The sequence below is a fragment of the Oreochromis aureus genome, linkage group 18 (assembly GCF_013358895.1).
Source record: "Oreochromis aureus strain Israel breed Guangdong linkage group 18, ZZ_aureus, whole genome shotgun sequence".
In the NCBI taxonomy this organism is placed as follows: Eukaryota; Metazoa; Chordata; class Actinopteri; order Cichliformes; family Cichlidae; genus Oreochromis; species Oreochromis aureus.
Window position 1 is genome coordinate 18,190,339 of NC_052959.1, and position 24,843 is coordinate 18,215,181.

Consider the following 24,843-nt stretch of genomic DNA (forward strand, 5'->3'; position numbering starts at 1 on the left):
GTGCTATGTAAATGAATAAACTTGAACTTGAACTTATTGTGTAAAAAGAACCTTTCACACAATAAGGCATAGAATTTAAACCAAATTTTGTGATGGATAGTTAACTTGCAGAAAAAAAGTGATATATTTATAAGATATTTTACTTAGAATAAGATAAGATAAGATAAGATGGCCTTTATTAGTCCCACAGGTGGGAAATTTGTTTTGTTACAGCAAAAGTGCAAAGTTATGTAGCAGAAATTAGAAAACACTGGAATGCAATAAAATACAATGAAATAAAATAAAATACTATATACAATAGAATAAAATAGAATAGAATAATATATACAATAGAATAAAATAGAAATACAAATACTATATACAACTGAGTAGGAAAATACAAAAACACAACCGTCAGAAGAAGAACTGCACGTATAGCAGTCTTATTGCACATGTGTGGGTTTGTGTGTTTGATCAGCTGCAAAAGTCTTTATTGTAGAGTCTGACAGCAGTGGGGAGGAAAGACCTGCGAAATCTCTCCGTCCCACACCGTGGGTGCCGCAGTTTCCCACTGAAGGAGCTGCTCAGTGCCGTCACAGTCTCATGCATGGGGTGGGAGATGTTGTCCATCAGGGATGACAGCTTAGCCACCATTCTCCTGTCACTCACCACCTCCACTGGGTCCAGAGGGCATCCTAGAACAGAGCTGGCCCTTCGGATCAGCCTGTTCAGTCTCTTCCTGTCCCCAGCAGAGATGCTGCCCCCAGCAGACCACACCATAAAAGATGGCTGAGGCCACCACAGAGTCATAGAAGGTCTTCAGGAGAGGGCCCTCCACCCAAACGACCTGAGTCTCTGCAGCAGGTACAGCCTGCTCTGCCCTTTCCTGTAGAGGGCGTCTGAGTTATGAGTCCAGTCCAGTTTGTTGTTCAGATGAACACCAAGGTACCTGTAGCTGTCCACAGCCTCGATGTCCATACCTTGGATGTTCAGTGGTTGCAGTGGAGGATGCTTGTGCCTGCGGAAGTCTACCACCAGCTCCTTGGTTTTACTGGCATTGATCTGGAGGTAGTTCAGCTGGCACCAGTCCACAAAGTCTTGAGTCAGTCCTCTGTACTCCTTGTCGTCCCCATCAGTGATGAGGCCGACTATTGCAGAGTCATCAGAGAACTTCTGCAGGAAGCACTGGGTGGAGTTGTGGGAGAAGTCTGCAGTGTAGATGGTGAAGAGGAACGGAGCCAGAACCGTTCCCTGTGGGGCCCCCGTACTGCAGACGACCCTGTCCGACACACAGCCCTGAGTCCTCACATACTGTGGTCGGTCGGTGAGGTAGTCCAAAATCCAGGTAGTGAGGTGATGGTCCACTCCAGAGTTCTCCAGCTTGTCCTTCAGAACCGTGGGAAGAATAGTGTTAAAGGCACTGGAGAAATCAAAGAACGTGATTCTCACAGTGCTCCCAGCGGTTTCCAGGTGAGCGAGGGAACGATGTAGGAGGTGAATGATGGCATCATCCGCTCCAATGCCAGGCTGGTAGGCAAACTGAAGTGGGTCCAGTGATGAGCTCACAAGGCGCCGAAGCTGAGCCAGGACCAGCCGCTCCAGGGTCTTCATCAGGTGGGATGTCAGAGCCACCGGCCTGTAGCTGTTGAGGTCCTTGGGGCGTGAAGTCTTTGGCACTGGAACAACACAGGAAGTTTTCCTGATATCATATACCTGATGTCATTGGACAACAGTTACTGATTTATTGCTGTCTATGTCTTTTTCATGTTGCAGCTATTGATTATTTTAACTATTTATATGTTGCTTAGTAGCTCACAAGTTGCTTTCTGATGCATCCATCAGAGTGTAAATATGTGTGAATCTTACATAGAAAGCGCTTAAGTGTTTGTATGTATGTCTGGGCTACTCTTAAAGTCTTTGTATGAATGGGAGAATGAGGCTTTTTTGTATAAAGGGCATTGAATGCTTGGGTAGGTAAGAAAAGCTTAAAGACTTTTAAACAGTTATTGTTATTATTAAAAAGAAGGTCCCTTTGCTTCCCTGCAAAAAGGAGAAATGCTTTAAAGAGGCTTCCTCCATAGATCAATTCAAATTAATAATAATAATAATGATAATAATAATAATAACAGTGTGATATGAGTCTTTATAAAGAGTAGTAACTTGGCTTGTATATTTACTGTAGTACTGATTTTTGGACTTTTACCCGTACCAGTAGAATAATATACCCTTTGGTACGTATTTTCACTTGTGCAGTTCAGCTGAGTGCAGAAAAGCAAACTAAAGAAGAAAACTGTGGCATATTAAGAGTCTGAAGAAAAGTGAATCAATCTAATTTTTACAGGCATGCTTAACTTTGTTAACTTGACCGCTTTTTTGGAGTGATTGGGTGTGAGAATCTCACCCATATCCGCCTCCGGTCCACGCTGGTGAATTATGAAACGTACCCTCAGATTGGGTAAGCGGCACTAGTTTGTTCCTGCCCTTAGCAAACTAGTGAGGGAGGAAAACACCGGTAACTTCACAAAGATGGGTTCAAGAAATATTATATTGCTAATGACGCTTTGGGGACACGCACACAGACCACTTCAGTAACTCTGCATTGACTCTTTTTGTCTCAATGAGTTCCAGGAAGGTAAGAAGTCTGGCAACTAGCTAGCTAGTTAACGCTAATAAATAGAGTGTAGCTAGTTAGCTTTAGCAGCCCATGTTATCCGGCTTTGCCCGCCCACAGCGCAAAGGGGTTTACCAGCCAGGCATGTGTTACCAGAATCATATTTTAACTATTAATAACAGCAAAGATATCCATTATTATTTGTAATTCGGTTGTCAGAGTAAATCCAGGTGAAATTATTAAATCCTCCAGCAGGGTTATCTTAGTAAAAACCGTTAAACGCTTTAAAAAAAAAATTATTATTAAGCTAACCCCTTTTACTTCATTCATTTTCTGCAGCGTAAAAGGTACTCCAGGGACATAAAGTGTGTTTTCTTTCCCGATGATATCCAAAATGCTCTCCCGAAAGTGGGCAGGGAGCCCCCTTCGCTCTCTTCCCTCTCTTCCCTGTCATCCGCTAAGAGCTGGGAGAAGTGTGGAGACAGTTTTTTGGATAGCCCGGTGACAAAGGTGATAAAGATCAACAGCACTCCGTCCATCTCTTAGCATTATCACCCTGCTACTCCAACTGTGTTCATACTGTGGATTTCTGTTTTTTGTTGCAGATCATTCCGTCATCAGGAAGAAAACTATCTGCTCTAAAGAAGCTGAAACACTTGTCTGCTGCAGGTATCTTGTTCAGTTTGCTGGCCTTTCTTGCTGTGGTCTGTCTCAGACTTTTCTATCTTTTATCTAACCTCACAACTTTTAATACTCTGTAAGTACCTCATACTTAAGTGTACAGTACTGTTCACAAGTCAGGTGACGCTAATTTTTTATAAGTTTGTTAGGAAAATGGGAAATGGGTACAGCAAGTATAAAATAATTAGTCTGTGGCAACAGGTAGTTTCCTTATGACAGCTTTCCGAAGCTTTCCAGAGGAAAACAAATATCTAATGTATGAGGTTTCAGAGGGCTTTTACTTTGAAATGCACAATTAGACTGGGTGACACTGTGAGGGTGTATCTTATTACTCCAGGGCAGGGGTGCCCAATCCTAGTCCTCGAGAGCTACTGTCCTGCAGCTTTTAGATGCATCCCTACTCCAACACAGCTGAATCAAATGGTTTGATGACCTCTTCAGCATGCCATCAAGTTTGGCAAAGGCCTGATAACAAGACATTCATTTGATTCAGGTGTGTTGGAACAAGGATGAATCTAAAAGCTGCAGGACAGTAGCTCTCGAGGACTAGGATTGGGCACCCCTGCTCCAGGGCAATTACTAAGTAGAAACAGGAAGTTTCCTTATTATAGCTTTCTGAAGCTTTCCAGATGAAAAAGAGCTCATATATGCCATTTCTTTTACTTTGAAATACAAAATCATACTTATTTGTTATTGACTGAAAAACACTTTAGGGGTGTGTGCTCTTAATCTAAATTGAAATTAGTCTGTGGAAACGGTGAGTTTCTTGTACACGTCTTTTGAAATGTAAATGTTTAAAAAGGGTTATTAATATATTTGTCATATTAGCATATTTTTAGTTATCATTTGAAATTCCATCCATCCATCTTCATCCGCTTTATCTGAGGCCGGGTCGCGGGGGCAGCAGCCTAAGCAGAGAAGCCCAGACCTCCCTCTCCCCAGCCACCTCCTCCAGCTTATCCGGGGAACACCAAAGGCGTTCCCAGGCCAGCCGAGAGATATAATCTCTCCAGCGTGTCCTGGGTCTGCCCTGGGCCTCCTCCCGTGGGACATGCCCGAACACCTCACCCAGGAGGCGCCCAGGAGGCATCCTTGTCAGATGCCCGAACCACCTAACTGGCTCCTTTCGATGTGGAGGAGCAGCGGCTCTACTCTGAGCCCCTCCCGGATGGCCGAACTTCTCACCCTGTCTCTAAGGGAGAGGCCAGCCACCCTTCGGAGGAAGCTCATTTCTGCCGCTTGTATCCGCGATCTCGTTTTTTCGGTCACTACCCACAGCTCGTGGCCATAGGTGAGGGTAGGGACGAGATCGACCGGTAAATTGAGAGCTTCGCTTTTACACTCAGCTCCCTCTTCACCACGACGGACCGGTGCAGCGTCCGCATCACTGCAGCTGCAGCACCAATCCGTCTGTCGATCTCCGGCCCCATCACTCGCGAACAAGACCCAGAGATACTTGAACTCCTCCACTTGGGGCAGGAACTCATCCCGACCCGGAGTGGGCACTCCACCTTTTCCGGCTGAGAACCATGGCCTCAGATTTGGAGGTGCTGATCCTCATTTCCGCTGCTTCACACTCGGCTGCGAACCGCTCCAGTGCGAGCTGGAGGCCTCACCTGATGAAGCCAACAGAACCACATCATCCGCAAAAGCAGAGATGAGATTCTGAGGCCACCAAGTGAAAGCCCTCCGCCACTTGGCTGCGCCTAGAAATCCTGTCCATAAAATTATGAACAGAACCGGTGACAAAGGGCAGCCCTGGCGGAGCCCATCACCCACCGAACGAGTCCGACTTATTGCCGGCAATGCGAACCAAACTCTTGCAACGGTTGTATAGGGATCGAATGGCCCGTAGCAATGGGCCAGACACCCCATACTCCCGCAACACCTCCCACAGGACACCCTGAGGGACACGGTCGAATGCCTTCTCCAAGTCCACAAAACAGATGTAGACTGGTTGGGCAAACTCCCATGCACCCTCAAGTATCCTTGAGAGGATAAAGAGCTGGTCCAGTGTTCCGCGACCAGGACTAAAACTGCATTGTTCCTCCTGTATCCGAGGTTCGACTAACGGACGAACTCTCCTTTCCAGCACCCTGGCATAGACTTTCCCAGGGAGGCTGAGGAGTGTGATCCCCTGTAGTTGGAACACACCCTCCGGTCTCCCTTCTTAAAGATGGGGACCACCACCCCGGTCTGCCAGTCCAGGGTACTGCCCCTGATCTCCACGCAACATTGTAGAGGCGTGTCAACCAGGACAGCCCTACAACGTCCAGAGCCTTCAGGAACTCGGGCGGACCTCATCAACACCAGGGGCTCTGCCACCGAGGAGTTGTTTAACTGCCTCAGTGACCTCGACCCCAGAAACTGGCGGGTCATTCCCTCATCCCCAGACTCTGCTTCCTCCTCGGAAGACGTGTCAGTGGGATTAAGGAGGTCCTCAGTATTCCTTCCACCGCCTGACAATTTTCTCAGTCGACGTCAGCAGCGCTCCACCAGCACTATACACAGTGCAGGTAGAGCACCGCTTTCCCTCCTGAGACGCCTGACGGTTTGCCAGAATCTCTTCGAGGCAGTCCGAAAGTCTTTTTCCATGGCCTCTCGAACTCCTCCCACACCCGAAGTTTTTGCTTCAGCCACTGCCCGAGCCGCATTCCGCTTGGCCTGTCGATACCTGTCGGCTGCCTCCGGAGTCCCACAGGCTAACCAAGCCCGATAGGACTCCTTCTTCAGCTTGGTGGCTCCCTTCACCTCTGGTGTCCACCATTTGGTTCGGGGATTACCACCACGGCAGGCACCAACCACCTTGCGGCCGCAGCTCAATGCAGCAGCTTCGGCGATGGAGATGCTGAACATGGTCCATGGTCATTTGAAATTTACTTTTCATATTGATTTCTGTATCGTTGTTTATTTAATGAATCATTACATCATTAATGACAGATTAAATATATTGGTCAATCTTGAAATCACCTTCACCTGAAGATCACTTTTAATTGAGTTTCTCTTAACGTAATACCAAGTATATACGCACATAACACAAAACATGGGGCGTACAATTCTAACAAGCTAGAAAGTCAGTATTTATACGACCACCTTTATTCTTCAGCACAGCCACAACTCTTACAGGCAAGCTTTCTTGTAATTTCTTCAGTAGTCTTCAGAAGTAAGTCTCCAGTTTTAACAAGCACCTCATAGTGATTCAATTCTAACATTGCATTGTTCCCTTCTGTATGTGTTTCCCAGTTCAGAGCAGTTCCCCTCACCGTGATGAGGACCCAGTGAACATTGCGTGGAGCTCCAGTGACTCTGAGCAGCCTGATAATGAGACCCAGGAGCAGCATCCATCCAGAGTTACTGCACAGAGGCAGCAGCAGTGTAACAGTCGAGGGAGACCCACAGCTTCCACTCAGTCTTACAGCCGAGCACTGCTCATGCTCAGCACTGATAAAGGTATAAAATTAAGTTGTGACTTGCTGAGAGAGAAATTTTACATTTCAGGTTATTCTAACTGAAGTTCACCTTAAAAACAAAAGATCTCCCAAACATTTCTTTTTTTGTCAATTTTTTAATGACAAAACAAATAGTTTCTGAGCTTTAGAGATGCTTTATGGCCAAACTAGCTCCTTCTTTGTTTTAGTATTTATGACAAAAAAGCATATGTTGGTGTACTATCAGTCTTCTTCATTTACAGTTACTTTTTTTACAGTTTGCCATTTTTAGAAGCTCAAAATGAATTGGACAAACTAACATAACATTTAAATGTAAAAGTTGTTCTTAATATTTAGATAAAATCCTTTACAGTCAGTGACTTTGTGAGAACTAGAACCCATGGACTTTACTAAATGCTGTGTTTCCTCCCTTGAGATGTTCTGGTAGGCCTTTACTGCAGTCACCTTCAGTTGCTGCTCGTTTGTGGGTTTCTCTGCCTTCAGTTTTTTTATTTAATAACTGAAAAGCGTCCCTTATTCGGTAGAGATCAGGTGACAACCGTTTCTTTGCTCTTGGATTGCTATTGCAGTATGTTTTGGGTCATTATCAAGTCAAGTCAGGTGGCTTTATTGTCATTCCTACCATGTGCAGTGGTACAGCACACCGTGAAACGAGACAATGTTCCTCCAAAACCATGGTGCTACATATGACATATAACAGACAATCAACACAGGAATACATAAAGTGCAATGTGCAAAAATTCCCGAAAAACACAAAAAAAAACAGTGCAACACCAGGCAGAACAGAACGATACAGACACAACAGTGCAATTGAAATGTGCAAAAGAGTGAGTACCGTGCAAAAAGTGAAAGCACGTCTTTATTGTAAACTTTAACAATGATACACCTTACTCCTCGAGAAAGTTGTCTTCTGTTGTTTTTCAGCTCTGTTTGTGTTGCTGAGCTGATCAGTGCATTCCTGCTTTCCAAGAATGGGCTAGTTGGACTAAGTGTAGTATTGGCTATAATTCGTGACTAGTTAATGCACCACTTTCGTTAAACCCCTTAAATCAAAAGCTCAAAGTGTGGCCTTCAGTCAGATTTTCATTATTTGGCTTCAGCCTACTGTGCTGGTGTACAGAGGCAAATTTACAAAACAAATGCTCATTGTCTGTAACGCTGGGTAATAAAGTAAATTAACTAATTTCTTAGAAAGCTGAACTGTTCCTTTAACTCAGTCTACTCTGTGGTCCTTTTCCAGACTTTTCTTAGTAAAAGCAATTGACTTAAGGTTATAAATTCTGTTATATGTTAACAGCTCGGCTATCTCTATAGCCTGATAAACGCCATAAGATAAAATTTACAGCACTAGCACAGCTCTTTCTTTCATTCCTAGATGACCTTCCTGTTATTGACACAGACAGCGATCTGGGTGATGAGTCTCAGGAAGATGTTGAAAAGCACAGTGGGCAACAAATCTCAGACTGTGATTCCTCTGAAGAGAAGCCAAATGACTTTCCTTCTAAAACTGAAGATGTAAGTAAACATTAAACTATCTGTGCGTGAAAGTGTTTTTTTTTTTTTTTTTTAACACCTGCATAATGAGGCACACTGATCTGTAGAGGGGACAGAACAGGTGGACTTTGTGCTGTTTGCGTTAGGGGACACTAGGTGGGGCTATAAGCCTTTCTAAGGTCTTATTAACTCAGTCCAGTATATTACCAACTGTGTTTCTAATTACCAGCTGACTGCCAGTTGATGTATTTGTCTAAGATGTGCTCATGTGTGTGTTTTAACAACTTTGCTTGACTGCTAATCTGATGGCTTTGTTTGCAGCTGTAGCAGATGCTGCATGAAAGCCTGTGTTCTTGTAAGATACTATGTAGATATTATATTTTAGTGTTCATCTCAAAGTTGTTGGTTTTTTGTTTGTTTTTTTCAGTAATTTTTTGTTCAGTTTGTTGCAATTGAATGTTTAGTCTTGAAACCACTAGGTGGAGCATTGTCTCAACCATGTTTTGATATCCTAAGAAGGCCCCATAGGCTCAAACCAGAGTAGTTTCTAGATTCAGGTTATGTTCTGTCAAAGTTCAGAAGCTGAGCCAGCAGTAAAACACAGGTTTAATGTGAAGGGCAAAGTAGATCTGAACACTGGGGCTAATTTATGCATGACGGTGAAACTCTTTCTTAAAAGAAAAGCACTTGCCTCTCTTTAAGTACAATATGTAAAGAATTGCATAGTTTCCACTCGTGTTATTTATAGAAATCAAAACACTGTAGAGCTGCGACACAGAGAAAATGGAAATTATTGAGTAATATTTGAACCTTTCTGGTTTACAGATGTGCAGTTTGCACTCCTTTTTTGTACTTTGTCAAAGTAAATTCAATATTTTTGAAGTGTTTGGGTTTTTTTTTAAAGACAAAACAAACGGAGCCATCAGATTAATCGATATCGACAGTGTAATAAAACGATTTCACTGTGAGCGCCGAATTCTCTCACTGTTCGATCAGCGTTGTCATTATCACTGGTGCTGGTCTTTTGCAGACCCCCCCTCCCAGAGCTGGATCGACTGCTCCCATTGCTCACAAGCCATTCAGAGGCACTGTTTGTTGAAGGCAGGGCTGGCATGGTGAGAATGTACAAGGAGTGGTGACAGTGTTTAGCTCATAGACCACACACATGCAGTTTAGTTGTTAAAGCACATATTACAATTTAAAAAACAAAAAGATCAGCAGGTTGTGGCAAAGCTGAATGAATGCGGTTGACTAGATAGCGGTTTATGAGAACGCCGTTGAACACGAGGATGGGTCAGATTGAAGCCGGTGATCATTTGTCTCGGTATTGGTATAGCTTCTGCCTGCCGCTTACGCTCATTTATTGAGGCTGCAAAAAGCACTAACTCGATATATTGAGAGGAAGCCTGATGAGAGATTAACATCAGTCCCGCAGACCCCAGCTACTTCCTCTTGTCACACTTATAATTTGCTGTTATCAGCTTTTTGGGGTCAAAAAAATATAAGATCAACAAACAGGAGGCTTGTGGTCAGAGGGCCTCTAGAAAGAAGACTTTAGAGTCCTACTTTTATAGTTTAATATAGTCGCACTGAAATATGTGTACGGGGTAGTTTTGGCAGATCAAATACTGCATATTTAAAAGGAATAGTATGTAGCTTTCTTGCATCTGATTATCAGTATGATTCAATTTAGTATATGCAGAGTAAATATTGACTTAATTAGAATATCAGAATGTTCTGGTCTATTTGGACTTTTTATTTGCTGCCCGGAAAGCTCACTTACACATTTCCAATTGTAAATCAAACCGGATCTAACAGGATACAGGAGGGGGAGGGGGGAAGGATCCTAATCCTAGGCAAAATTTACTACTCCAGATAAACGCATGGCTGAGTCACTTGATGTGCCCCTGCCAGATTTCTGTGTTTTTGTACTAGCCGCTAAGAGAGGACAGGCGGAGCTGTATAGGCGACTCCGCACTTCAAGGCCAAAGGGGATGGCTGCTTCCCAGATGAAGTGTGTTGCTCGGTCCGACGCCCACCGACATCGGCACTTAAAGGGTCAACCACCCACACCACATTAGAGCTCGAGAAGGGCTATAAACAACTTTTTTACTACTGTTTGTTCAGGAGAACTTGAGTGAGTGGAAGAGGCTGCATAGAGCTGTGTACTTATAATGCTTTCAGCGCTGGGTGAAAACATTTTTGAGCCGGGGCCAGGAACATAGTGTTCCTTTTTCTCTGTAGCTGGTTGGAGTGTGACGTCTGCTGGCACGCTGCCTAGCAGGGTCAAGTTGATTCAAAGAAGAGAGCATATTGGCTGACAGGGCCTGGTATGCTGGTCTTGTCTGCACATGACAGGAACTCAGGTTTCTCGTGGATTTTTCCATGAGAACAGATTCCTTCAGGTGTAGCCAGCAATGATACAGCAAGAAAGATTGCTTAGTGCACTAATTTGACAATTAATCAGTCTGACTGCGTGTTGGTGTATCATCCTCTTGATTTTTGATATTGATTTTATTGTTTTTATTCATCATTAATTACTCATGAGTATGTTACAGATGGATGAACCATTTTAAAAGCGTTACTTTTTGTCTTTATATATAATATACACACACTTTTATAGGATGGGTGCTCATATTATTGAAATGAGTGTATGTGCATTCAATAAGCCTAGACTTCTGATTGCTTTAAACACTGTTTCAGACAGTTTTTCTGTTTCAGCTCTGTACAGGGAGAGGATATCCTGGTCATTAACGCAGCAGCCTCACTCACCTGCTGACAACTTCTGTTTACAAGGGTCAGCCAATCAGAAGAAAGGGGAAGGAATTTAACATTAGGGGGATCATTTTGACCCCAGTAACAACAGCAGTAATAGCAAAGGCATCATTTCTTGAAGAGGTTAGGTTGTTAATTTTCATCTAATTTTTATAATATTAAGGAAGATTTGACAAAACAAATATTTAAGATTCATTTTAAGGGATTTTATTAGTTTTATTAATGATTTAGAGCATTTTCTTACAGAATGTAAAATAAAAATACACATTAGAGTAAATGTAAATGAGATTGAACAGCTGATTGCCTACATTTTAAAACTGACCTCACAGGTAGCCACAAAAAACGTAAGAAACACATTTTAAATAATTATTGTGAAAGTAGAAAAGCAGTCAAAGTTTTCATCTCCTCCACATCTGCCTCCGATTACCAAACCTACAGCTTCACATTCAGCATCCATACTGCTCCGTCATGTTCGCACCTTCACTTCCTCAGCTCTTCTGCTCAGGGCAGAAGTCGTTTGGCTGCTGTGCTCTGGATTTACTTTGCTCGGATTAGTTCTCCACACTGGACTCTCTGTTCAGTTCAGCTACGGTTCCCCCGCTGCTCTGCACAGCCAGCAACCTGCCCTGTTCGGTCACACACTCCCAGCTCTGCTCCAGCTCATCATGTGCCCAGCAATAATTATTCATGGGTTATCTAACTACAGTCTCTCTCTATATGTATTTATCAGTCACATCTATCTAGCTGTAACTCGTTTTGTGGCAGGCTTTACACACAACCTCACAATGGTGTGTAAAACAATCATGTTTCTAAGCAACACGCTGTGCTGCAGTAGTGGTTTTACATTAATTTCTCTGGGGTCAAAATGACGCCCACAGCGACTTTGGTAAAAGTTGTCCGAATTCTTTTGATCGCACACACCCCAAAATTGAGTATTTGATGAATAAGCCAATTTTTGAAAATGGCAGAAAATATGAGATGATGGAGTTTTAATTTAACAAACCTACAGGATTTTTAAAATGGCAAGGGGCTCAAAATGAACCCCTTGGCATTTTCTAGTATGAAGTTTTTTGAGAGGTTGCACCAAGGCCCGCTATAAGATAAATAAGGGTTACTTTGAGATGTAAATCATTCAGAGCTCGTTTAGAGTCCTAGAATAGAAATGTGGAGCTGGATGTCCGCATATAACATACAGTTACATTTGACTGCAGCTGAACATTTTTAACGTTTTCATTCAAGAATGTCAAACTACAAAATTAGAACTGTTCTTCACATCAAATGCTCACTTTGTTCCCAGGTTAAAGAGCTTGAGATCTCAGGGTATGTGTCTGATGGAGGGGATATTGGCAGCCCAGTGACTTCAAGCAGACTGGATTCTGAGATCTTTCCTCTCCAAACTGGTGAGGGCAGCAATAAGTCAATCAGCAACTGGGTGAGATCTGCTCAGGCAATGCTGCAAACGCCCCAGAAACCAGTCAATAGACAACCCAAGACTCCAGAAGACTCTGCCAAAAAGAGAAGAAAGTTTCAAAGGTGTGAATTTTGTTCCTGTCTACTGTTTTTAAATGCCTAGTACCTCTGCTCATACACAGCATATGAGTGTATCATATTACTGCACCTAATTTAGTTTTATAGAAGTTTGATATCAGTCAAGTTACATAACATTAACCTCACACAGTTGAGCCTTCAAAATTATCATAAAGTTATATCAGAAACGCTCTTGAAACCGCACTGGTCTTTGCAGCCTTCATGGAGTTAGAGTTTCTGCAGGACGGTGTTAGTTTTAATAAAAATTGCACCTGAGCGTATAATATGTGTTATTGCATTGCTTGCATTGCTTCACAATACGAACAAACAAAGCAAGATGTATTGCTTGCAGCCAGGTGATAGACAGACTTTGGTGACAATGTTTCCACGGCAGAACTGATGATGAAAGGGACACCTGGTGGCACAATGTGGGTGCTAAATGTCGTTTGCAATCTCTAAGCCCACCAAATCTGACAGATGGCTTTCTGTAGTCTTTGACAGCTGGTTCTGTGCATCAGAAAATCTTTTACCTCACTTTGAAATAAACATTTCTGCTTGTGCGTTGGTTAGACTGCTTGCGCTCTGTGAGTTTATCACATTACATCATCTACCTCTGTGGGGGTGGGGGGGCATGCGTGTGTGTGTGTTTCGCAGTGGAGGTCTGGCAGAAAGGCTGAATCGACTTCAGTGCAGACAGAGGTCAGCTATCAGCTTCTGGAAGCACCAGTCCGTCTCTGATTCCTCGGCAGCAACAACCACAACAGGTGATCCACGTCACACGAGTCCTCTGCCAGATCACACCAGGATCATGCACACATAAACCTGTGAATCACCACTTAAAGTTTAACAGTGAACTTTGATTTGTGAGTGGGATGAAGCCTGGCAGAAAGGTGTGATATTTTTTTTTCTTTCTTTTTACCATACATGTGATTGTACTTAGGGGCCACGCTGAGGAAATGCTGGCTGAACTGTGAACTCGACATGTAGGTGACAGGAAGCTGCTTGCCTACCTTTTTTTTTTCTTTTTTCCTTTCCGCGGCGTACCAAACCACTTGCATTCTTTTTGTTAAGTATCTCCTCGTAATAGGACATGAGCATTGACTCAGAGGTGACAGTTGATTGTGGAAAATGAAAACGCCCACCTGATCTAACTTAGAGTTTGTGGTCAGTCGATGGTTTGACTAGCGTAACGAGCTACGAAGATGGGTTGAAATGTAGGAGTTTATTTTGACTTGACCTGGTTTCGAAGTCTAATCAATATTTGATCTTTCTTTTGTCTTTTTTGCACAAAGACTTTTGTTTGTTTAGTCTTTCAACCCATTAATGCCACATGGCTGACATCAGGATTTTTTTAAATATAAAAAAATATATCTTTTGGTGCAAAATGTTCTTTTTCCAGAACATTTTTCACAATTTTATCTACTACACTCAACCTGCAAACTCCAGGCCAAACAGTCCCCATGGAATCAATGGTTCAAATCACCAATTAAGTAGCATTAAAAGTCATGTTTTCGGCCTCATACAAAGGCAGTTTTGGCCTCTTTGAATAATTTCCTAAATTATAATATATATCAGAGTGAACTTCTTTCTGACTCATACATTTGGATATTGATACGGCTCAGAGTTCACAGAATGGCCAATTTGACTGACACGTGTGAAGACATGTGCAGAGGATCTCTGTCTCCTAGGCCTCTCTGCTAATTTGGACCTGGTTTGCACCTCTCCACCACGTTTGTGTAGTTGGTGCCTTTTGGAGCATTTTAATGGCATTTATCTGGTAAATGCTACGCTGTGTGGTAGAGTTCAGCCGAGGAGTTTGTGCTTCTGTTTTGTTGAGTGAAATTCTGGCATTTTAAGCAAGATTTAGCAGGTTATGGATGCAGTTTGCTAAAGCCTCAGTCACATAGGCCTAGACACTTGTCTGCGATGCCCTTGAAACTTCTGGTCAAAAGGAAAAAAATGTGTATTCCCGACTCACTGGCGAGTGTTTCTTGGAGGTTGCTGTCTGTTGCTAGGTGAACCTGGTCACAAAGACGGTACCGCATTAAAAAACCTTCTTGTGATTGCTTTTGTTGCCCATGCATGACACACATCGAATTTCTCTGCAGACAGTGCTAGCTAGCTGCTGAGCAATAGTGAAAACTGAAAAAGTGCGACGCAAACTGGAAATGGAGAATGTTCGTGAAACTAACACGTTTTAAAAGGTGCTACTTTCACTTTTAAGGCAAACAGTCTGTTCCCAGTTTGCGTCGCACTCTTTACAAATTTCACCGCCATTTGGTCAATAGTTGGCGAGGGTTTGGAGATAAGTTGGTGGCTTCCATACAAACTAGGGTTTCGACTGTGGAAATCAGCTTGTGAATAAAACATTAATATTGAGGCCTCAGAATGCGGTTAGACTTTAAGTTAGCAGTGTCACTAAAGTTGTTGTTGTTGTCCTTTTGCTGCCCCCTCAACCACACGCAGAAGATTGATGTCCTTCCCCGTGCCTGGTTCTCCTTTAGGTGCTTTCCTGTTGAAGAGGAGTTTTTCCTTCCCATTGTTGTTAAGTACTTGATCATAGATGGTTGTCCAATTATTGGGGTCTTCTCTCTATTATTGTAGAATCCTTACTTTACAGTGTAAAGTGCTTTGAGGCAACCGTTGTTGTGAATTGGTGCTAATTAAATAAAATTGAATTCCAGTAATTCGAAGGAACATGTCTGTCATTTGCTTAAGTCCAGTGAAGCCTGCCAGCCTTAACTGATAACCTAGGACTCCACATTTTCATCTGAATATGATAACGTTGAAACTTCAAACGCCAAGTCCAAAACCAGGCAGTGACTTGACAGTGGTTTTGTTCATATTTTGGTGATCACATAATTACCAATAACACTGATGCAGACTGGATCGTCCTGTTCCCTGACGTCTGATTGTGATGGTGTGTGACTTATCTACGGTTAATTTAATTCAGTTTTATTTATATAGAGCCAAATCACAATAACAGCCTCCTCAAGGTGCTTTATATTGTAAGATAAATACCCCACAATAAAACAAGTATGCAGATGTTGAGTTGTTTCCTAAAATATTGAATTTGCAGGTCAAGAGGAGGACTCGAGTACTCTCTCAGTTTTGGCGTGCTGCCTGGTGTTATTGTAATGATTTTGTTATTTGGGATCTCAATGCACAGAGCACAAATGAACCACTTAACATTCATGTTTGGACAAATGCTTGTTAAAACCTAATACCTCTCCAGCAGTCTCCTTGATCTGATTTATTCGTATCATATTAAAATTCCCCCTCTGGCCACTTACTTACACACACACAATGAGCTGCATTGACTTTGCCCCCTTCTCTTCTGCAATTTTAACAATTCAATGCAATCAAGTTTACACACTTCACTTTCATGATGCCAAGTCTCCCTCCTATCTCGCTTTGGTTTACAGCTGCAGGGCATCGTTGTGATTTGCTCTTCTTAAGTATCTCTGTGGACTTAATAGTTCATGCCAAGCAGTCAGCGTTGTGGTAAAATTCCAAATATTTGTGCAGTCATCCATTGGGATTTACTGCATCTCATATCCAGCTCAGGCTGAGTCAGTAACGGCTTTACAGATATGCAGTGCAAGTTGTTCTGATGCTAAAAAAGAATTTCATAATGCATAATGAGTCCCACAGAAAGCATGAGTACACTGTGTACACAGACACACACACAAGCATTAAACATCTGTGTTGTTGTTGTTGTTGCTCTGATCTCCAGTGGACAGGGCTGGCGTGCTGGTGCTCGAGGTGCTGGAGGTTCATGAGGAGTGCAGCATGCAGTTGGCGCACTGCGAGCACCACCAACCCCCCGGAGATGGCCACCAACACGTTCACCCGGTCTCTGAGGAGAGCGCTCGTATGTTGGTGTTATTCAACAGAGAGACAGCTGCACAGCTGATTCCTGCACCCAGTGACATCATCCACATATATCCACCATGGTGAGCAGATGGAGCACAGGGCACACTTTTAAAGCTGACCCTTTTCATTATTTTTGGTTACAAAGTTATGGTTACCTATTAAAAATGGCTTAAGTTTCAAAAGGTCAGTGTATATAAGAATAATTCCAGTGAGCCAAAACTTCGGACTGCAGGTGGCTCCAGTTTTTTCTACTTTTAGCTCTCTGTGATGTCACTGAGAGCAGATATTCCTACTATGGTGGTATCAGTCAGAAAACGAGCATAGAGAACTCTCTTAGCTGCTGTTCAAACATGAGGGACAGCCAATCAGAAGAAAGCTGGGCCTTACCCAGAACTAAACAGCTTATTTTATTTTTTAAGATAGGGCAGCACGGTGGCACGGTGGTTAGCACTGTTGCCGCACAGCAAGAAGGTCCTGAGTTCAATTCCACCATCAGGCCGGGGTCTTTCTGTGTGGATTTTCTTTTCTGTCTGGCTTCCTCCCACCGTCCAAAGACATGCAGTTTGAGGGGATAGGTTAATTGGATAATCCAAATTGTCACTAGGTGTGAATGTGTGAGTGAATGTGAGCGTGAATGGTTGTCTGTCCCTGTGTGTTGGCCCTGCGACAGACTGGCGACCTGTCCAGGGTGTACCCTGCCTCTCGCCCTGTGGCGGCTGGGATAGGCTCCAGCGCCCCCCGCGACCCTGGAAAGGATAAGCGGAAGCGAATGGATGGATGAAGATATTTAGTTTTGGGTTATTTGACAGTTCAGGAGTGAAGAAGTAGACAAAAAAAGAATGGGAGAAAATATGCAGCAAAGTGTCGCGGGTTGGACTCAAACCCAAGCTGCTACATTTCAACCTTAAGAAATATGGCCGCCTGTTCAACCAGGGAGCTAAACCAGTGCCCAAACAACTTGTTTTAAAAAGAAGACAAGCTGAGGCCCACTAACACACCAGAGTTCAGTATAAGATGAATAAGGTTTAATTTGAACTGTGAATAATGCAGAGTTTGTTTATTTATTTTGTCTGTGGTGTTAATAGTTCTGTGCTGTGAGCAGCTGTAAGCAGTGTTTTATTTTTCCACTGCACCACTTAAACTGATAGTGAAGATGTGCTCAGTCTGTGGTTAACACATCATAGTTACTTTAACTGTTCCACAAAAAAGCACCACATTTACCAGTGGAAAGCTTTTAGTGTTTACATCAGCTGTGACTTCTCTGATGCACCTGAAAATGCAGCGCTGAAGTGTGAAATATGGCTGATTTGTGACGGTACAAGCAAGGAGACCGAACTGAAACTAAACTTTAGACCACAAATATTCAAACAGAGCCGATTATTAAAAGCTTAAAACGGGCAGATAGTTTACATTGGTGAAGACAAGGAAGTAAACTGGTACAGTTGGCCTTGACCAGCCCTGCTATTTAGTGTCTTAGTACAGATAAAGGCAAGGTGTGTGGGAAAAAAACGTAAGACATGTACACTTGTGAATACAAGATGATCCTATTGTGTCAAAACCAGTTTGCAGCCATTGTTATGATGTGCAAAGGTCAAAATTACAGTGTGAAGAGAATTAACTCTGGACCAAATTTTGAGGAATTTTTTTTTTTTTTTTCAAAGTACATAATTTTATGTTATTTTATGATTTAACATAACAATGAATGGATTTTTAAATGTTTAATGTCCTAAATATATTTTTTAAATAAAATCTTATATTATTAGGCACATGTGGTTGAATTTGGGCATGTGGTGCAGGAGGGTACTTGGTTAAATTTAGAGGTCCCATGTAAATGTCGAAAAATACAGAGAAGAAGAAAATCCTCACACTGAGAACAGTTTTTTATGTTTTTTTTTATGTTTTTTTTAATGAAATAATGGATGAATTATATCTGCTGTAATAGGCACATAATTAAATTTTAGAATTGGAGCATGTTTTCTGTTAATGTCTAAAATAGCACTGGGGCTGGGTGACATATCTGGGGAGTTATATCGGTCAGTGAAACCATTTTTTCCCCCTATCTTTGGTTTTTCTTTCTAAATCATCTCTTGGCTGGCGCTCAAAACCTACAGAGAAAAATACACTGTTGCGGGCAATTACTCAATGCACGAGTGACACAGTACATGCAGGGCAAGGAGCTCAGAAGACATTGAATAGGAGGTTTGCTGGAAGTTGTACGCCTAAAATCTTTCAAGTTGTACAAATGTGTGTTTTTAAGTGTAAAAACTTGGTGTTCTCATTTTACAATAGTAAATACTCGAGAGCCAGATGTGAAGAGCAGTGCCTCACATGGGGGGGATTGTTTTTGGGATTGTTTGGGAGTTGGAGCGAGGTAGCGGTTGACTCCAGCTGTTGGGAGTTTGGGTTGATCTGGAATATCCAAGCTGGCGGAAGCGCAGGGGCCTCCTCAGCGCTCTGACGTCACAAACAGCTCCAGGGAATGCTTTGCATTCCTCTTCCTGGCAGTAGTTAGGTCATTTCCAGCAAGCCGGGGAAAAAACACAGTAGGATTATTTTCTGGAGCATTTGGGAGTAGAGAGTGGAGGGAGCCAGAGGCGTGAGATTGAAAACACATGGTGGTTTGAGAGGATCTCTGGCTTTAGCACCTCTCCTTCCCTGTTTTATTCTCTTCAGCCGCAACCGTTTACTCCTTCAAAGCATTATTTTTGCGTGTATCTTAAAATCTTTTTTTGTTTATGTGTGGGGTTGACAGTTTAAATCAATCAGTATTCTGCCTGCATAAAAGCACATCATAACAGCAAGAAATGGTGGATGTTCTCTGAGTCTAATGTTAACAGCTACAGGCCAGGCCAAAGTGGAAAAAAGCAGAAATTAGATGAGCAGCCTGTCTGGTAAAATTCCTCTTATCAGTTTCCTGTGTGACACTCGAGGGGTTAACCACCCCCATAATTCCTGCAACGAGTAGTTTGACTCCTCCCACCTCCCACGCCTTGTTTTAAGTGGGCCGAGGCCCAAGCGGAAATACCTGCAGGGATTATTCACGTACAAGCTGTGACGCAAGCAGTCAGTACCACTCCTTAACCTGGCTACCTGTCTGATGATGACAACTGCCCACTCACCTGTTCACAATGGATCATGCTTCCTGTAAGGGTGTTGTTCATGTGAATATGAACAGCACGTTCTGCTCTGCTAAGATTAGAGTACGGCTTTTACAGATTGTTGTTGTGATCTCTTGTCAGATAACGATCGCTGAGGCTTAATCGTTGCTTGTTTAGTTTTGGTTTTTTTTAAGGTTGGCAAAATTCAGCTGTGGTGGAAAAAAAAACTAATCTCCTCATCAGAGTCAGTAAACAAGGTACCGTCGCTCTAAAAATACCACACTTCAAGTCCTGCATTCAGAAGTTTTATTTGTGTAAAAGCACTGGCAAACATTATTTAAGGTATTTAGAGCATAGTGCAAATTTATTTAAAGTACACCAGAAATACTTACACTCATTCAAACCACACAGGAATTGGTTTAAGTGCTGCTATATTCAGATAACGATACTATTGTATTGATGCATTAAAATGTAAGTATTATTTTAATGTGTTAGCGCCAATAGTGTAGATCATATAACTTCTTTATTTTTGGTAACATTGCATCATGTACTATGTACTGACATTTCAGTTTAATTCAGGTCATAAAAAAAAATAGGCAGGGGGGACACAGTACGTCACAGGAAGTAAATAACAGTAGCAACATAGCTAGGGGTCCTTCAAGTTTGCAAGATACAACTCTAACTATCACAAAGGAAAGGGTTAAACTTGACCTTAAAAGTAGCAAGTGTCTGTTTCATGAATCCAAACTGGGAGCTGGTTCCACAGGATAGGATCCTGATAGCTATGAACTCTGTGAACCTGTCAGTCTACAGTCTGAGAGTAAAATGCTCTATTAAGATAAAATTACAATATAAGGTCTTTAAAATATCACAGAGATTTCATGGTAGTGGTTATTTTAAGTGGAGACCACCAGAACTCAATAATATCAATAACAATATCCTACAGTTTTGATTTAGCATTAAAAGCTGTAGACTGGGGGCCATTTTTGTTCATAAAGCAAGCATAGTGTGTCTTGTGTCATAATCTTACGCCACTATAAACTCATATGCTTGTGACACAGCACCTCTGTCTTCTCAGGTGCAACAAAGTGCCCTGCTGATAAGCATCTTGCTTTATTAGCCCACTACTTGGCTGGAAAGCAGACGAAATACTGGATTTCATCTGCACTGTCAAGTGATACTGAATCCGGACAAGTTGAGGCTGTGGTAGAAAATATTCTCCCCTGTGCAGGGTCTCTGGCCCCAAAAAGTCTACTATCCTTTTTTTTATGATATAGAACCACCAAGAAAAGAAAAACTTCTTTTCATATATGTGTACTTGATATATACCTGCCATTAAGAGGGTAGATTATTTTGCAGTGGATGAGTCACAGGTGTCTGCATCTGCACTGGTAAAAATCCATTACTGGATTTTCTCCATAGTCATGGTGTAGCTGGTAGTCTTGCATAACCAAAAATGCTCCAGGGTATGGAAACCATGCCAGTAACGGTATGTACAGTCCAGCGCAATCAGGGACAACACTGTGGCAGGAACTCATACCTGTGGTGTTTAGCTTTTTTCTTTTCTTCTTCTTCTTTTGCTGTCAAAGATTGACTTAGCTCTACTTTACAGCTACAGTCTGTTTAATAATGACATGAAAAGTGGAAAATACTAGAAACACTCATCAGTACTATACAGTAAGGACTATAAAAAAATAAAATAAAAGCCTCCAAACTGACCAGCAAATAAAGTAATTCCTGTAAATCCAGTGCTCTCAAAGTCTGAACTCTTTAAGGTCACATTAGACTCCCTTTCATTAAATGTGGATGCACATAAACCGTGTGAATCTAATAATTTGGCTCATAAATTCTTTCCCACGGTGTTTTCATTATATGTCTAAACAAATAGTTCCCCCCTCCACACTTATCTGCGTGTTTAAGTATCACCACACGTCTCGGGCGAGCTGCGACATGCACAGAGGTTCCAGTCACAGAGTGCATTTGGCTCTGACTCAGCGATAAGCCATCATCACGGTATTATCAATGTTACATGTGGAAAAAATTAAGTCGTAATTCATACTTACCAACAACACCGTGCTATATAATTATCTAGCTGTTATCCTACTTTTTTTTTTTTTTTAAAGCTGTCAGGCCTGGTGCCACTCAGATGGGCCGTATTTATGTCAGTGAGCCAAAGTACCAGACCTGAGGTGGGGTTTTTTTTTTTTTTTGAGGTTTTAAAGGAGTGGTTCAGCATCTCTGTGCCACTTACAGATGAGTGAAATCCAAGCTGATAACATTAAAAAATTAAAGCGAGATCAGCACGTCAGGTCACACATACACACACTTTGCGTTTGATTTTTCATCAGTTCACTCTCAGGCTCGTTGACTGTGACGACTGAAGTATTTTTCCACACATGACATCACATTTGGAAAGTATTCTCACCCGCATCCCCCAGATTGAACACTGCGACATGTAATTACTTGGAAATTTTGTCTTTCAGTAGGTAAAGTAAAAGAGGACGCATGCATCCGTTGCGTTCTTCTCTTGTCTTGGAGGAGGTTAGCGTATTTGAACTTGTACTTTGTGCTGGGTGGTACGCAGCAAACAGACCTGTGGAGGTGGCTGGTACCTTATCTGAGTTTGACATTCAAAAAGTTCTCGAGCTAGCAGCCCCCACCCCTCTACGTTTATGCAACAGCCTCTTCCATTTAATTCACAATCTGACTGTTTTCAAGTGTTATCAAGACAATCATAACATAAAGCTGTTTATCTTTGCCCATCAACTTTATAGATGTTTATTTCATGCTATATTAAAATACCCAAACTCTGTTCCCTGGTTCCTTTTATTAAGAACCAGCATAAGAAACGCTCAAACAGCTGCTATACTAGATTTGCCTTGAATCTAAACTTGATGAACTTTACTTGTTGCAGGCAGAGCCTTTCTGTTGAGGGCATCAGCTGTCCTATTATTCTCAACACACACTTCAGCAAGAAGGTCTTCTGTGCTTCCAAAGCGGCCAATGCGTCTATTCCTAGAGGCCCAGTCTTTGCAGAAAGGTGCATGGCGTATTATTTGGGAAAAACATTCGGAGTGCTGGATGCATGCAGGACCACAGAGGAGAGCAATGTGAAGCAGGTGTGTGTGTTTGTGTGTGTTTTATCGCCTTTACAGTCAAGTGTGTAACATTTTATTTTCAATTCAAAATGTAAAGTACTTGTTGACATAAAGAGGAAGGTGTTTAGGAGATTATACAAACCGTATTATGCCTCTAAAACTCCTGTCATCAGTTTAAGAAAATGACTGCACGTTATGATTATGTGTGCAGTAGGTTTCTACTGGCTGTAAGGTTTCTACTCAGGTTTAGTCAATATGTATCAACACAAAACACTCTGAGGCTTGCATCAGTGTTTTTATGACTTTATAATTATGAAATCAACACTGAAAAGAGTGTTGTTTTTTTCCCCAGGTTTAATCATGCCCACTTTATACAGATCTCAGATATAAACAATAAATGGTCTCAGTTGGATGCAGAATCACTCTATTCTGCTGCTGTAGCAATCAGAAGTGATTGATATATGTATATGTTTGATTCACTGAGTGAGTTTTAATAGCAGTACTTTCATGAAGTTTAGTTGATCAACTAAAAAAAGAATATTTAGCTGTTTTCTCTTTTATGGAGCTAAGAAAGGCAGAAATTGTAGTTCTCTTTTACTTGTGAAGGATCATACACTGTGCAATGCACAGGCAGACTGCATGGACAAAAGTATACAGGGGCGTATAAAGTCCATGCAGTCTGCCTTTACAAACATTGAAGCTCAGTGAATTCAAGGATGATACTGTAATAGGATGCCTTTGTTACAGTGAGTCAGTTTGTGAGATTTCCAAGATATTCCACAATCAGCTGTAAGTGGTATTGTTACAGAGTGGAAGTGTCTAAAAACCACATCAACTCAGCCAAGAAGTGCCAGACCACGTAACATTATAAAGTGGGGTTACCGAGTGCTGAGACATATGGTGTGTATAAAAAAAAAATAAATAAATAATGAAAAAGACCCACTATCTGCAGAGCTGCTTGCCTCCTCTGACATTAACATCAGCACCAAAAACTGTGTGCCAGGAGCTTTGCGGCACAGCATTTCCATTGGCCAACCACCGCCTGTGAAATGTGTAGGTGGCCCAGTACTTTTGCCCATATAGCTTTTATAGTCTTTTTTCATTTCTTTGTTTGAGTGTTTTAAGAGCAGTGTAAACTGGCCATGTTCGTCTGTGCATTTATGTATTGTTTATGCATTTGTCTTAAAAAAAAAAAGTCTTAATTATTTAAAAACACAAACAACCTTAAAGTCTAGGAGCTTATTGCACTCTCTTCCAACAAAAATGTATATTATACTCATATTTGAATGTATTGGTGAGTGTCATATACTGCATTTCTAATAATAAGACATGCCTGCATTTTTTAAAAATATCTCTAAATATCAAATAATCTATTGATTATCTTATCAGTGAATGAATTGTTTGCTTATCACTAACTTCCAGATTCAATACATGTATTGTTTTATCCAGTTAAAACCCCACTGAAAGACAGTTAACTTTGATTTTAAGCTCAATAAGAAATCCAGATGTTCATTCATTCATTCATTCATATCTGAGATGTTGAGACAAGTGACAGTTGACCATTTATGCCTACAAACTTATCAAAGTACTTATCAGCGTAATCTTCTACCAGTCAGCTAACTGATTAAATCACCTATTCAGCTCTGAGAAGTCACACTTTGGGGGGATGTGGTGTTATTTTCTTGTTTTTCTCTGTTACAGGTTGCTCAGTGCAGTTTGGGGCCTTCTGGAGTTTTAACAAGACACTGCGTCTCTCTCCTGGAAGCTATCGAAGGTCTCGGCCAGGCTGGCTCTGTGGAACAAGATGTAGAGGTGGTTGTGCAGAGAGTTTACTCCATCCCCATTGCTGACTGCTCTCCTGTGTCCATCCTCAAACCAAGACTTCCCCTCAGGTCCTCCATAGCTCCTCCTGCGGAGAAAGGCAAAACAAGGTATTGTTGGGCGAGCTCATAATTGGGATCCCAGGGAGGCCTTTTGGTTTGTCACTTGAAGCCAGAAACAGCTGGGGAAAAATGAATCGTATTTTATCTGCTGTGAGAGCTCTGCCACAATTGAGATTATTCTTTTTGTTCAAATTTCATGCTAGTTTCTTTGCTCTCGGGCTTTGCATGCTTCTCCTCGGTGGCACGATGTGTCTCAGCGGTCGAGCTATTGTTCACAGCACAGCAGGCCCCACAAAGTGCTCACGCTGTCTCCAGCCATATGGCATTGCTTGACAAAGGACACAAACATTTCTAATTGAATCCAGCCCCTCT

At 42.0% G+C, this 24,843-nt stretch overlaps 1 protein-coding gene across 3 annotated transcripts in view; it reads left to right on the plus strand.

The window, feature by feature from the left end:
- The first annotated feature begins 2,409 nt into the window (after positions 1 to 2,409).
- Positions 2,410 to 24,843, plus strand: part of spidr (scaffold protein involved in DNA repair) — a 45,882-nt gene continuing 23,448 nt past the window's right edge. For 2 of the 3 annotated variants that reach the window (XM_031737746.2, XM_031737747.2), the window contains exons 1-10: positions 2,411 to 2,611; positions 2,930 to 3,100; positions 3,196 to 3,259; positions 6,515 to 6,721; positions 8,096 to 8,235; positions 12,287 to 12,522; positions 13,171 to 13,280; positions 16,253 to 16,472; positions 22,405 to 22,609; positions 24,290 to 24,519. In XM_031737746.2, the coding sequence (XP_031593606.2) occupies positions 2,597 to 2,611; positions 2,930 to 3,100; positions 3,196 to 3,259; positions 6,515 to 6,721; positions 8,096 to 8,235; positions 12,287 to 12,522; positions 13,171 to 13,280; positions 16,253 to 16,472; positions 22,405 to 22,609; positions 24,290 to 24,519 (1,598 nt within the window). In that variant the 5' untranslated portion in view covers positions 2,411 to 2,596. Of the gene's footprint in view, positions 2,612 to 2,929; positions 3,101 to 3,195; positions 3,260 to 6,514; positions 6,722 to 8,095; positions 8,236 to 12,286; positions 12,523 to 13,170; positions 13,281 to 16,252; positions 16,473 to 22,404; positions 22,610 to 24,289; positions 24,520 to 24,843 lie in introns of all 3 variants that reach the window. The other variant, XR_004199337.2, reaches the window with a different exon arrangement.